Genomic DNA, 15,572 nt, shown 5'->3' on the forward strand with positions numbered 1-15,572 from the left:
GTTCTTGCTTAATGTAAGTCGCTCTGGATTAAGATCGTCTGCTAAATGCCTAAATTGTAAATTGTAAATTGTATCATCACAGCAGCAGTTTGGCACATCATCAGAATACAATCTGCATTACCTTCCACGTGAACCTTCTCCTCCTCCTCCAACAACTCGATAACGTTCTGTTAGTTTGTTACTTATTTTCTGAGCCATGCAAATAAACAACAACCCGCACTGACCGGAGACGGCGAGGTTCATGTGCCCCGCGCGTAAAGCTTAACCAGAAACAGGACAGTCATTGCATCAGCACGGATGTAGCCTCGGAAACGAAGACGTTTTATTTCCAGCACGGAGGTGAGGGAGATATGGTTTGGGGATAAAGTTTGCGCGCTTCCATCTGTTACGTCTCTTCTCATAATCTGAATCGACTCGTGTTAATGAAGTCGATAAATCGATAAATCGATTTTTTTATGCCCTATCTCACTCACACACACACACACACACACACACACACACACACACACACTTACAGTTGATCTCTGACAGCGTCTTTCCTTCTCTGGTGCTTCTGCTGGTGGAACGAATGCGATGAGGAACAGAGACAGGAGACTGGCAGGAGAGAACAGGAACATACAAACTAACCGTTAGGGCAGCAGCAGTACGAACATGCATAAAACCCCACAAAACTGTTCACAGAATTATCATTGGATCATTGGTCGTTTTCAATGGGACAGTACAGTAAGAAGTGAACAACCTAGGAGTATTTCCTGTTTGTGCGAATTTGATGACACAGCGAAATGTACAGTATATGTTTTGGGTTTTTTTGTCGTCCACATTCAGTCACCAGGCAACTGAACCATGGCAACACAATGCAGCCAAGACACAATAACAACACCTCAATGTCCCTGGCAGAAACCTAGCAGGTCTGGCCGTGACGCCATGGGCCAAAACATTTCCCTAAAAGGGAAACCCTTAAAGCCAGGACAACAGATAACTTTGAACGCAGTAAAATCAAATGATGTGGAAAAACAGTACCTATGTTATAATTAGGCATTCTCATAAAAAATAAATATATGATATACAATTTATTTTGGGAATCATTGTCTGAACTGATAAATCCATAGAGTAATAAAAGGATAGAGACCGAACCGGAGCATTAGCCCCGCCCTCTCGCTATTAATTTCAATAGAAGTTGCTCAGTGGCTTTTTTAAGCACCCGGAAGACTGCCGGAAGGAAGTATAACTCAATGGCTCGATCGAGTGGAAGTATTAGCCTAGCAGGGCTTACGCACGTGACGTCATGAACGTCCGTCCACCTCCACGAAAGTGCTGCAATTCCACATTTCGCCAGTAGCAGGGTTGGGAAGTAACGGATTACATGTAATCCGTTACTGTAATCAGAGTAAAAAAAAAACGTAACTGTAACGTCTTAGAGTACATTTTAAAATGTGTAATCTGGATTACAGTAACGGGGGTGTTGTAACGGGGGTTACATGAGGATTACATTCTCCCCTTCCCCTCATTAATTTTACAAACAAGTTATAAATTATTATAACACCAAACGGAATGGATTGGAGTTGAGCGCAGCGCGCACCTCTCTGACTCTGTGTAAAATCCTCACAGTGGAGGTTGCTGCTGCGTCAGGGCGGTGTTGCCAATTTGCGAGAGAAATAAGCAACCAGGTCTATGAAAACAAGCCCAAAAAAAGCGACTATAAAAGGCCACACGAGCACTTCAAAGCTATATAATATCGTCCATTAAACAATGTGCATATTTATATATGTTGGCTATTTGAAAATAGACGATCTACAAGCTCACAACCGTTCTACCATTATTTACAAGCAACTTCAGAAAAATAAGCCCAATGTGGCTTATAATAATCAGACCAGGCAACACTGCAGAGACACTAGATAGGAGAGCATATTATGATATATTGGATTGGGGATAAATAATGGGTAGCGCAGTCTTGTCTTTTAGGTCAAATACAATGAGGCTTTTTATTTAAAGAGTAGCCTACGTGGTATAAATATAATTGTATAGGGCTGAGTTCTTTGTAGACTATATAAATGAGTCTTTACTGTCTAGTCAATGTTTTAAGCTCATGCCATGTCTATCTAAATGAGTGTCAGCCAGGAATGGCAAAAATAGTTTTTATTTGCCACTTTGACCACACATGGATGGAGTTGTTGGTTGTCAAGTTGTTGGTTGTCAAAGTTGTTGGTTGGTCAATCAAACAATCAAAATGGTTCTGTAGGTCAAGATGCATTTTTCTTATGATCTGTTATAAGTTGACACAATGACTCTACAGTAATGTAACTGTTCAGAGGTCAAATTCTTAACAATTAAATGACCTTATTTCAGTTGTCCTTCATAGGCTCAACATTCTTGTCTATCAATGGTAAAACTTGTATTATCTAATTAAATTGAGTTTTACTTAAAAGTAATCCAAAAATAACTGAAAGTAACTTGTAGTTACTTTTTAAATGGAGTAATCGGGATTACGTTACTGACTACATTTTTTAGCAAGTAACTTGTAACTGTAGGGGATTCCTTTTTAAAAGTAACCCTCCCAACCCTGGCCAGTAGGTAGTGGCAGCTTCAACGTTGGATAGCCTTACTGGGGGCTTGGATAAATCCAACCCGCCATGTTTTGTGATGCCAGGAGTTGAAGAAGTCTACTCTGGTAAACTCACCCAAGCTCCATATACACAAATATAAGGATAGTTTAAGACGTCCACAGACGTCTTATCAAATAAAACGGCCCAGTTGCTAGGCAACGCCTTGCTCAGCCCCGCCCAACCTGTTTCGTGCACACACACCATTCACTTCCGTGTTTAAGTCCAGACTTAAAACCTTTTCTCTAAAGCCAAATTCCAATACGCCAAATCTTGGCCACTCGATCACTCCAGCATGGCTGTATTATGGCGAAATTGGTGACCTGACGAAATGTGCTACCATCTTGTGGACTTCACACAACTTTTTTTAGTTTAGTTTTTAGTTTAAATATGTGGCAATGGTGGCATGAATGAATACCACTAGGTTGAACTCTTCTAATAAACAAACTGCAACAATTTACATTCAGACTCTGACGTTATGTGATTGTCTACACCAGAGGTTCTCAACCTTTTTGGCTGGGGACCCCTGGAAATGCTTTGGCCATGTCTCGCGAAAAAAAAAAAAAAACACACACACACACACACACACACACACACACACAGGCATCAAACCATGCATGTAGGAGGACTGCATACAGGACACATTCATACCATAAAGTAAATGCTTAAAGCTTGTCAAATCCACACTATGAACAGGTCCGCTGCATGTGAAGGGACAGTACAGAGACACAAAATAATTGCAGAGGTCAAATTCACACATTGCTTTTCAAACGGCCTGGACAAAACAACCAAACAAACCAAAGCATCACTTCAAGCCTCAACCAAGTTCATCCTTCTCTTCCACAGGTCTGGGTTAGTCACTGTAATGAACCATGTGCATAAATATGGCAGCAGAGCACAATGTCCCACTTGCCTTTTCAACACAGTCAAATCCTGAGTGTTGTACAAAGAGACCAATTTGGTTCCATTTCTACAATGTTCAATGTTTGTTCATTTTCCTCTAAGAGTTAAATTAACCGACAGGATTTTAAAGTGTAGAGAGTGCATCACCAACTGCAGAATGATTGTTTGCGTTCTCTGCACTCTGGGATGAGTCGCCACATCAAAACAGGAGGGAGCCATTTCATGACCCTTAACAGTAAAATACTGCAGTGATAATTTAACAGAGAGGCAGAAAATGAAAGCGTTCGAGTACCACCACTCAGGATTCTGATGTGCTCCTTCCTTGTTACAGAACTGAACTGGATAGTCTTCCTGGAGTCTCAGTACTCGATTATTTTGTCAGTGCAGGCAAGATGGCAGCCATGAAACTCCAATGGAAATGAGCACACATGGACAGTGCATGAGACTCAAGACATTCTCGAGTATTCATCACAACTGCCATGGGAATGTTAACGTAATGACTTCTTAGCCATTTAAACCCATTAGTTCTCAGAGTGCCGTGCACCTCACCATGATTCCAACCAGAAAACAATTTATGGCTTAGATCTTCAGTGCAGCAGACAAATAACCACTGAACAATATTGATTTAATTTTCATTTTAATTAAATGATCTATCCATTCATGTTCTGTGGCTGACTGCCCTAGTCAATATTAGCTCATCCTGTCTGTGTGTAGGCTATTTAGAAACCAACCGTATGCAAATCAACAATGTCAGCACACTCGCAGACAGTGATGAGCATTGAGACTCGTCGCCATCGACAAGAGCACCCTCCGAGTTGGCAAGCAGTGGTGGATGGAATAGGTTAGCGCCCGTATTCCGTTAGTGGGCTAGCTAGTTACAGAATGGCTTGCAAGCAGGCGCACGTCACTTCCAACCATGATTTGCATACGACTGGCTTCGGAATAGCACACACACATCCTGTCCATATTAGAAGGTCATCACTGCAGACACTACAGGCCACACTGGTACCTTCCTACGTGCCGCAAAACGGGGCGCACGCCGAGCCCCGGGGCTTATGGGTAAGAAATGACCCCTGTACTTGAACTAAGGAGGAGGAGAGGAGATTGTAGGAAGAGGAGGGGAAGAAGTAAAACAAATAAGAGGAAAGTGAATAAAGAGGAAGAGAAGAGATGGGGAACAGGAGGAAGTGGAGGGCGAGTGGCTTAATGAGGACGAGTATGTGGAGTAGGAGGAGTGAGGGACAAGGAGAAAAGGCTTATGGTGTAAAAAAAGAGAAGGTGAGATTGAGAGAAGGGAGAATCATTCAAAAGGTAGAGGCAAGGAATGAGGAAAAGGAACAATTAAATAATTGTAAAAGAAACAGTAGCCTATATATACTGAAAAACAGTTATTTCCATCAACTAATTCTATTGGGCTTGAAGCATTCCATGATGCTGTTAAAGTATTACAATACTGTTATTTGTTACTGTGACTACCCATAAGAAAAAGTCCTTCTGCACACCTACAAAGGACAGGTGCGTCGGATAACTGGAACTGATAAGTAGAGGAAAATAATCCAGCCAGCACACTTGTCTTCACTTGAGTTTAGATTTTATTGAGCAACGTTTCGGTCTTCAGACCGACATCAGGCATCTGGATGCCTGATGAAGGTCAAGTGAAGACAGTGTGTGGGATTATTTTCCTCTACTTACTGTGACTACCCAAAATGAGCTTGCCTGCAGTACTATACTATTGGAGACAAGAGTCCTGAAGCAACTATATTTGTTCTTTTTCCAGATAACAGCTGTTGCACCATGTGTCAATGGGTTAATGGCAAATAGCCCATCTACAAGTTCATTTTCAGCAAATGTTCGCCCAGAATATGGATGCTAGAGATCAAGCGGTTAAAAGCCACAGCTTTTGTAAGAGGCAAGACATTACCTCAGGTTCGGGATCATCATCATCAAAGTCATTGAAGGTGCTGTGGTCAGGGTTGTTGGCTTTGTCTAGCAGCTCTATGGCCAGAGTCCTGCTGAGCGGCTGAGACACAAATGGATGCTGTGGGAAGACGGACAAATCATCAAAAATCCATCAAAACTGGATATTCAAACATAAAAGGAGAATTCCACCCTAACCGTGTTTTACTATGAAAACGTGCATTTCCTGTTGGTCCGCCACACCCCCATATATGTGCATTTTCTGTTGGTCCGTCACGCCCCCATATATGGTCATGCCTCGTGACATCACGTGACATCCGATGCGATGCCCCTAATAAAATCCCTGTTATGCCTCATTAGCCCATATATGGCCATATTGTGACAGTCTCATGACAACCACTGTAGTTGCCACGACACGAATCAGACTTGCAAATTAACCAAGTTGGTACAACATTATGGATCTCCATACGTGGAGCTGACTATCAGCACCTGGAACTCCATATATGAAGATCACAAGTCATATATGAAGATCACAACACTGACCACATCAAACCCCGGATACATGGTTTGACGTACTAGATCTGCATATTATGAGCTGTGTGCGTGTGTGTATATATATATATAGAAGAGATACAGAAAACAACATGCCATGGACTAAGTTTTCATATCATCTAGAACAGATGTAAACCAAAAACAAATGGCGATTGAATAAGAGAACTAGTGTAAGGCCGGCACAGACGGCAAATCCGCAAACTCTGTATGGAACACTCTGCATGTTTGTTTTCTCTCTGCAGATGAGTAAGGCTGGGACCGAGGCTAGACTCCTGTTCACTCTGGAATTTCACTTTGCACTCATTTGCAGCATCATTTGCAGCACAATGTGTTTATTTTTGTATTATTTATTTTCCACAGCAATTTAACAGACTTACTGCTTGTGACGTAACGTTCCGCCAGAAGGAATCTAACTAGCAACTGCTTCTGACGGAATGCTCCGTCTGATAAGCTTTATTATTGATATCAAACCGGATCGCTGATTTCTATTTTTACATTATTATTTTCTATTTTGGCTTGGCCTTTCCTTCTTTAGCGATCCTAGACCGGGTTGTGCAACCGCGCTGCGGTCCACCGACCATTATACAGGACTAAAAAGCTGAATAACTCTTAATCTACAGAGCACTCCATGGTTTGGATAAAACGTGCGATGTTCAGAGGTCTTTGCTGATTATCCGGTGGTCTAGATGGAAACAATGGCGCTTTCTAGAACAAGGATGGCTATATTTTAGCTCGCTAGCATTGACGCTATTTATTTAGCCTTATGATGGACGCCAAAAACAGGATGTGGGTCCTGTGTGCGCACCCTTAAAATCGCCTCAGAGTTAATATACAGTAGTTGTAGTGTCTAGTGGCTCCTAAACATGTGCAGCAGTGTCAGATGTTTGTTTTGGCATTCACCTGTAGGAGTTTCTCTGCTGTGGGCCTCTTCTTTGGGTTTTTGGTGAGAGACAGTTTGACAAAGTGGTGGAAATTATTTGTCCTGTTAAAAAGCAACATAAAACACAGGGGGATCGAGACAGAGATAGACACATAATAGATAGAGTGAGTGTGAGTGTGAGTGAGTGAGAGTGAGAGTGAGAGTGAGAGTGAGAGTGAGAGTGAGAGAGAGAGAGAGAGAGAGAGAGGGCGGGGGGGAGGGTCCAAATGACAAAACAACAAAGAGACAAGAAGAGAAGTCAACAGTCAAGTGAATGTGGATTGATTTGCAGATGCATTGAATGTGCAGCGTGCGAACACAGCCTCCACTTACCACTTGACTTTGTCTTTCAACTTGGGAGGCTGGAAATTACTCTTTGTCATCAAGAACAAAGCCCTGGGAGATGGACAGAGACCAGGTTAAATCTCAACATCAACGTCTAGAGATAGTAACAGAGCTGCACATTCTCCCTCACACACACGCACACACACACACCCCCCTACCTCATGGGATGCAGGTCAAACATTGGGGGCTGTAGCTCTGCTAGCTCTATAGCGGTGATGCCCACAGCCCATATATCACACAGCTGGTTGTAACCTCCCTTCCGCTCTACTGCTGCTACCTCTGGAGCCATCCTACACGAGAGAGAGAGGATGGAGGGAGACAAAAGTGACAGAAGAGGAAACAGATATAGGGCAGAGAGAAAGAGACACAGGCAGTGAGAAGGAGTGCAGTGTAAAGAGAGAGATGAGCCTTTAATCCAGTGTGTCCAGTGTGAGGGTGTTTAATTGTTTACAACGGGAGCGCCGCATTTTTGAAAACACCGGCAGTGTGGCATTTTGCGTTTGCTCATTCACGTGTGATGTTTTTCTCTGATTGAAGCTTGAGCTTGAGTTTTAACTAGGGCGCTTTTAGCCAAGCGCTTTGGCGTTTTCAGCCGGGAATAAAAGTCTCAATGGACATGGCCCCAAATAATATTTCATTATTTTACAAACCAAAGACATCTTTATGTTTTCAGTCCCTATTGCCCGTACAGAGCGCAGAACTGCACCTTTGTCCTGGAACAGGCTACAGAATGACATAGCAAATCTTGCTACATGTTTTATAAATTCTAAACGAAAGGATCAATGTTTTTAATTAACCAGCTGTGAATATTTATGTGTAAAACAATTTGTTGTGATTTTTGCTACCGTCTATCGAGTCCTCACCTCTGTTAGACACCACTTACCAATATGGAGTTCCAATGAAAGACTTCCTCTTGGCTAGAGTTGCTGTGATCTGAGCTGATACACCAAAGTCAGCTAGAGAGAGGGAAAGATAGAAAAATACATTGAGAAAAGGAAAATAAGTGACAAAGTGAGAAAGGAAGGAGGATGTGAGATGGAATGAAAGAGGAAGAAATGGTTAGAAATTAAGAAAAGAGCGGAAATGAGAAAAGGAATGAGGGAGAGAGAGGGGTAGCGAAAGAGGAGAAAGAAGCAAGTGAGTAAATTAGGTCATTTGAAGAAGTCATACATACCCAGAGAAATACAGAGCGTAAAATCAACAAGGAGTGTAAAACTGACCTCGGCCATTTTTTCCGCCCCCATCTCATTGTTAACCCTACCAGTCCCAATTTTTTTTTTTGGGTAACAAATTGGCATATTTTTAATTCATCGTTTTAACATACAAGAAAGATCTGGTGGATTGAAGAGATGTTTTCTTTTTTTTTCATTCATTGCAAATGTATTCTCTCGATTCGCCACCAGATGGCGGGAAAGCACCATTATGCTGATTTTGGCTAAAATAGACGGATCTTCCTAAGTCACTTCCGGTTTAACGATCAACAACATCCTGTAGTACTTTGACCCTAGTCAATAGCTTGGCTGGTCCGGATTGCTAAGCTAATGCTATATTTTTCATAACTAAGTCAAATTAACCTCAAATCAACCCCAAAATTTTTTACAGCGACGCACATAGAGACGGCGCGCGTGCACGATAGCGCACGATCACGCGGATTTCGGGCCGTTTTTTGGTAAATTACATCCAACATTAGTGATATTAGCGAAAAAATATAAATTTTTGCTCTTTTGACCCCGCGATAACTGATATTGATTGTCATTCCGTTTTTTCCGTTAACGGGAGGTTTAGATTTTTCGATTAATTCCGTTTTTTCCGTGAATTGTAGGCCAAGGGTTAAATGAGCACTGGGTTTTTCAATGAATGCGTTACACTCACCTAGTTTAATATAGCCGTTGTCTGTCAGGAGAATGTTGGCTCCCTAACACACAAAAGCAGAAGAAATCCTTGTCAAAAAGCTTTTAAACTACTAGCAAATAGCAAAATAAATATTAACAAGACACTTTTCATGACTTCTATGAACTTACACAGGATTTTAAAAGTTCATAGAAAGGCTTAATTCCAGGCTCACCTTGATGTCTCTGTGCATTTTGCCTTTGTTGTGTAGATAGTACAGGCCCTATCAGAATCACACAGGAGACACAGCGATTTAGATCATGTTGACATGTCACAAACACTATATTAAATATATTTAACCCTCCATGAGGTCAGTGATTTACATTGAACAGCAGCAGCATAGAAATATTTACAAATGTTGTACACCATAGACTAGAATATTCTAAACATCTAGCTTAAATTGGGCGGCTGTGGCTCAGGAGGTAGAGCAGGTTGTCCAATGATCCGTGGTTTGAATCCCGGCTCCTCCTATCTATATGTCAAAGTGTCTTAGGACAAGACACTAAAAACTTTGCCTCCAATGAATGAAAGAATGAACCATTGTAAAGCGCTTTGAGCACTTGGGAAAAGCCAAAGAGATTTGGAATAGATGGCCCTATCTTTTTTGGCTTTACCTTACCCTTTATCCCTAAACTTCTACCATATTTTACTATCTTGAAAAACATTTTAAAATATTTCAACTAGTCGATCTACATCGACACGTTGTGTGGTTGTAGATCCGCTATTTTAACTTGAAAATGTTTTTCAAAATAGTAAAAAATGGCAAATAAGTGTAGGGATAAGGGGTAGCGGAAGATATAGCACGGAGTCTCAACTGACGAGAAAAGTGTTCCAAGTACAGCGTCAACTCATGTAACGACCCGTTTAGTATACGCGCTTAAAAAGTGGTTAAAATAGCTAGCCTTTGTTTTCACTGTACACAGACAAATCACAGATATAAACACACAAATACACAGAACATTACCTGTAGGGTCTCACGGGACATATAGGCTATCTGAGACTCTGACAGCGGGCCAGTTACTGAGAAGAGAGAAAGAGCAGGAAGTTAAAACCAACAGGTGATTCTCATGTAGAGTATGATTGCATGTTTTGATAGATGGGTGTCATACTGTGATAGATGTCCTGTAGGGAGCCTCCTCCACAGTATTCCATACTGATCCATAACTTGTCCCTCCTACACACACACACACACACACACACACACACACACAAGTCAGTACTGTAGCATGCATGCACACAGACACTCACTGTTCACAACAGTGACTCCCTTAATTAAAGGTCCTCACACAAAAGGACATTGTTTTTCATGCCATGAATTTATCCAAAAACATATTTTTAACTGAGTATATCCACACAGAATGTGCAATAATACATGCCGATAAATTTGCAAAGGCATAATTTGCAATGATGTTGATTTTTCACGGCAAATCATATTCATCACACCCGTAATGTGTAAATTAGTGTGCATGTGTACACATGCACACATTTTTTATATTTTATATTTACTCTTGCCATGTTTGAAACTTTGGTATCAAATACACAGTAAAATCCTGAGTGCTAATTTAACTCGGGTTAAAGTTACGGGTCCATTTGGTTCCCTTTGTACACTCATTTCATGAGATTGCACAACATTCAATGGCTACATTTACATGGGCAGTGCCAGTTAAATCCCCTTTTCATTCCGAATAGAAGTTCAATCCTATTACACGTTGTCATGTAAACACCTACAAAAACTTAAATCCGAATGAAAATGCTCAATGCGATCTAAAAACCATTCCGATGTCACTGGCCGGATTATTCCAATGTTCAATGCGATTGAAAGAAAATTGGACTCATGTATACACTGCTTCGGATGCAAGTTCATTCTGGTCTTTCTGAGCATGCTCCAAGGCGCTCATATCCAAGGCGCGCCGAGGAGTTTGCACATAGAGCGCATTATTTCGTGCATTTCGGAACGTGGAGCAGCAGCAGATGATGATACCCCTGATCTATCTGTGTGTGTGTGTGTGTGTGTGTGTGTGTTCAACGGTCTCTCTCTCTCTCTCTCTCAAAAATAACGAGCGACCCGATACAATAATAATCAGTGTGTTGCGTGCCCTGGCCGTGCTGTAGATGATAAAGTACAAATAAAAACGAGATGATCACCTTCCCAGCGGAGAAGGGGAGCCGCAGCGGGTTGGGAAAAAAAGATGGTAAACATATATGCCCGCACCTATCCAACCAGCAGCCTCAAAGCTACTGCGGAATGAAATGATGGGATTTCAAAGTATCGACTTTCGTCTGTAATGTTTGTATTGTTGAGACAGTCACAATGAATGAACTGCCTATATTTTATGTGTCCAACAGATGGCGTAGTTTCACGTGAATTAACATGTATCATGTCTTATATCACTTCTCCATATAAACACTCATTCGGAATGAACATTTCCCATGGAAACTCGCAGCAAAAAACATTACTTCCGAAGTATTTTATTCTGAAGTATTTATTCGGAATGATCACCCTTCATATAAACGTGGCCATTGACTTGTGAAAGCCGATCTTTCATTCATTATATATGGAATGTCTGTACATATTCTTATGAAGACAAAGTATGTGTCGTGGTGTCTCACTTCCAGTTTTCCTTTTATGTGTGTGGACTATAATGTGACAAATTGTACAGATATCATGGTCAATTATTGAGACACTCCCGCAGGAGAAGGAGGAGCACAAGAAATGGGCAGAGCATTATCTATTTTCTTATCGTTTTAGAATCGCTGTCTTTAGTCCCAGACAGTGGGATTGAAACATTAGTATGAGCAATACATTGTGATGCTGACTGAGTAAGAACTGAGAGCGGGTCTACCTTTGTCAATGTTTAAGTCTACATAAAATGCTATCTAAATTACATAAGTTGAGCCTTTGCATACGCCTGTAGGAGGTCAAGGCTAGGGCAAGTGCTACAGATAGTTGGATAGGCTAATATCTTCTTTGAAACAAAAACACAATACACACACACAAAAGGAGGTGAAATATGCATATTTTCCCCCATCACACCATCATAGGTATTAGGTAACCAATAGCACAATAAGATGCGCACACACAGTATGCAATCTGTCTTACCGGAGATAACTCCCAAAGTAGGCGACTATGTTGGAGTGTTTACAGTCTTTCATCATTATGATCTCCTGCTGGACCACCGCAAAGTCCTCACCTGTTACACATTACACACATGATTTAGTATGTTGATGATGATGCTAGATTGCTAGCTTGTTTGGTACACAGCATACTGCTACTTTATTAGTTAACATTGGCAGAGGGGAGGGGTGGAAAGATAGACAGAACTCACCAGGTTCCAGTTTGATGACTTTGATGGCAGCCAGCTCTCCTGTGTTAACATTACGTGCCTGCATGGAGAGAGGAAGAAAGACAGGAGAAATAAGAATCAGAAGCAGAATAATCACAAGACAAAACTGGCCCATCGGTTCACTTGATCTGATCATCAGCTAGTGGATTTCATTAACATGTTGGACATCACACACATGATGAGTGTAATTCTTTTTCAGGATTTAGTGAAAGAGTAGACAATATTCCTCCTTTGTTTCCTTTTTTTTTTTAACATTTTTTTTGATTCACAGGATCCCAGTAAGAGTAAACAGTGGCGTGGTGACTGGTGAGGCCAGATCTTAATGTTACAGACCCTGGGAAAGATTGTATCATTAGCGGAGTCTGACGGTTTGTCCAGCACGCCACTGAGCAAATGTGTCTTACAAACATGTATGACACACTTGTTCAAACTGACATGAAGTGCTTAGTTAGATATTTGTAGAATGTCAGGTTTCTACAGGACACTGGGTCTGTGTTCTATAAATAGTCTGCCTAGCTGTCTGCCATATTTACATTGAACTGCAGGGAGGGTGGCCTGCAAAACAAATTATACATGAATTGGACATAAATAAAATATTGCCTTTGACAGTGGGGATGAATTTCTGGCTTCTCCCAGTTTGTTTGCGCGTGTGCGTGAATATATATGTGTGTGCGTCCGTGCGTGTGTAACTGGACATGCCCAGGAAGGAATGCTCGCACCCACAGGAATATGATGACTATAAAACTAAAATTAAAGTCACACAAGAGGAAAATACAAGGTAAGAAGCGAAATAGAGATAAAGTAAGAGAACACACAGAGACAAAGAGTGGTGATAGAGAGAGAGAGAGAGTTGGGAGTAAAAAGAAAGAGGGAGAAATATAATGAAAAGTGAAGTCACAGACTCGAGATGTGGAGTGAGAGGGGGAGAGCAGGATAGAGAGAAAATGCTGCAGAGTTGAAAATATCCAACCCAAAACAAAGTGATGATGGGAGCAAGTTGACACAATGAAAAACATGAGATACAAGAGAGGAGGAGGAGGGAGCCAGCAGACAGACCAGATGAGTCATAGACATTTGTGCCAGCTCGGTGACAACAAAACACAGTCTTGGCAGGACTGGCAAAATGGCTAGTGGGCCAGCTAGGCCAACTGAGTGGCTTTTCTGGATGGATTGGCCTGATTTTGCGTGTGTCATCATGGCTCACGTCGGCTCAATTTGCGTATGCTCATTACATTGTGAAGAGCCGTAGGCGATATTTGAGTTTCTAGGATGAGCAAGCGCTCCCTCGCCCCACTCATTCTAGGAATACAAATTTAGCGAGACGCAAAACCATGCTGCACAGCTGCATTGGTGAATGTAAACAAGCAGCCATGTCATAGGAAGTAGAACGGAAGTGGTTCTACGCATAGATAGAAAAACCTAGATGCCTCATTGGCTGCTGAAGTTCATTGGCATGACGGTGTATGCACTGTAAGGGGGAGGTCAAGCGGAAGTGTGGCAGGCACGATGCGTCGTGAATACTGGCCAATCACAGCGCGTCTTTTCTGGGACTTATCAATTCAAACCAATAGAGCTTTATTGACATGAGAAAACAAACGTTTAAATTGCCACGTTTAAACGTTTAAATTGGCCTACCAAACGTCTCTTCTGTGACGCACGCAGAAGCTTCTGCTATGCTTCCGCGTGTGTCACAAAAGCTTGCCTCCACTCGATATATACACACCTCAGAGCCGAAGGAGGCGTCTACCTTTTTATGTCTATGGTTCTACTAGGGGTGCAGCTGTTTACGGTTTAAAAGCGAACCGTTCGGTACGCCCTGCACGGTTCAATACGCCTTTACGGACCGCATTTCTTTCGGTTTAGAGAAGAAAAAAAACATCAGAGTTCCCTTCGACCCGCGAGTGAATCCACCTGGTGTTGTTTGGAAGCAGTTGATCCACAAGCATCAATACACATTGGGAGCCTGTAGATCGTCTATATTCGTCAGGCAACACCATCGGATTAATACAGGATCATATTGATTAGCCTACCTGACGTTGTTGTGCTCGCAGCAGGAGCTCATTAAAAGTATTTTCCGTCAGAAAAAACAACAAAATACTCCATGGCTGTATATAGGAACTCTTCTTGTAAGCATTATAAGCATATCCTTAAATATTTATGCAGAGATTAAATGTGGATCTATAATTGTAAACTAAACGCGTTTACTTTTTTCTTCCGCCTCCCTCCCCTTCCCTTCTCTTCCCTGCCGCTGCACGTGCATAGGGTGATTTTTTTCCCCTTCATTCAGTATAATATTGAAAGGCACAGTATATGGCGACATAAGTAATGAAAAGGCAGAAAATACTGGAGTGTGTCTGGATAGACTAATAAAACATGCATTGCTATTTATTTGTTTTTTATTTTTTTATGTACCGAAACCGAACCGTGAACCGTTGCACCCGTAGGTTCTACGCATGCATGCCTGGTCTATCTGGCAGTGCGTCACCACCTCCTAGCTCCTAGCATGCACATTACAGCGTGTTCAATCAATTGTGCCTCTAAACGCAGAATAAAAAGTGAGAACACAACAGGGCTTTGCCATTTTCTCTACAGACCATTACTACCGGTAGTTTAAACGTGAATGATGATTGGCTACATACTGTTATAGGCTGGCTGGAAGGCTAACTAAAGGACTAAGTCCACAGATTTGTTCCCCCCCCCCCCCATGTTAAAGTGATTAACACATAAAAAATAGCTATGCCCAGAGCTGACAGAAAGCTTGTTGTTGATAGGTTTTGATTGTCACATGATTTGTGTTATTAATTCAAATAACCTAACTGAAACAGCTAATAACAGAAGAAACCAAGTCTGCAACTGATCTAGCGGTGGATCTCGAAAGGCCTGCTGTTAGGACAAGGACTGTGTAGCCACTAGCCACCCTCGGCCATTTTGATCTTTAGTCTTGCCACTTCCTCAATTTTGATTGATCAGTTGAAAAGAAGTGACAATGTTGAACTAGTTTCTACTTGAGGTGCCCAGCAGGATGCTCCATCAAACAAAACACTAGTTGCAGAGAGCGCGAGCTGCGCTGCAGCACTGGAAAGTAGAGCGCTCCTACAAAGC

At 41.8% G+C, this 15,572-nt stretch overlaps 1 protein-coding gene and 1 long non-coding RNA gene across 17 annotated transcripts in view; one reads left to right on the plus strand and one right to left on the minus strand.

The window, feature by feature from the left end:
• Positions 1–15,572, plus strand: part of LOC310866288 — a 579,577-nt gene that overhangs the window by 30,432 nt on the left and 533,573 nt on the right. The gene's annotated exons all lie outside the window — the stretch shown is intronic.
• LOC310866095 (mitogen-activated protein kinase kinase kinase kinase 3-like) overlaps positions 1–15,572 on the minus strand; it is a gene marked incomplete at its 3' end in the record, with an annotated part of 59,039 nt that overhangs the window by 28,808 nt on the left and 14,659 nt on the right. For all 16 annotated transcript variants that reach the window (XM_083775416.1, XM_083775428.1, XM_083775415.1 and 13 more), the window contains exons 2-13: positions 12,453–12,510; positions 12,227–12,317; positions 10,236–10,300; positions 10,091–10,146; positions 9,302–9,349; positions 9,109–9,151; positions 8,120–8,192; positions 7,395–7,526; positions 7,225–7,287; positions 6,873–6,954; positions 5,425–5,541; positions 516–594 (exon numbers count right to left, since the gene is read on the minus strand). In XM_083775416.1, the coding sequence (XP_083631542.1) occupies positions 516–594; positions 5,425–5,541; positions 6,873–6,954; positions 7,225–7,287; positions 7,395–7,526; positions 8,120–8,192; positions 9,109–9,151; positions 9,302–9,349; positions 10,091–10,146; positions 10,236–10,300; positions 12,227–12,317; positions 12,453–12,510 (907 nt within the window). The remainder of the gene's footprint in view (positions 1–515; positions 595–5,424; positions 5,542–6,872; positions 6,955–7,224; positions 7,288–7,394; positions 7,527–8,119; positions 8,193–9,108; positions 9,152–9,301; positions 9,350–10,090; positions 10,147–10,235; positions 10,301–12,226; positions 12,318–12,452; positions 12,511–15,572) is intronic.

This window comes from Protomyctophum parallelum, assembly GCF_964188405.1.
Source record: "Protomyctophum parallelum genome assembly, chromosome: 10".
In the NCBI taxonomy this organism is placed as follows: Eukaryota; Metazoa; Chordata; class Actinopteri; order Myctophiformes; family Myctophidae; genus Protomyctophum; species Protomyctophum parallelum.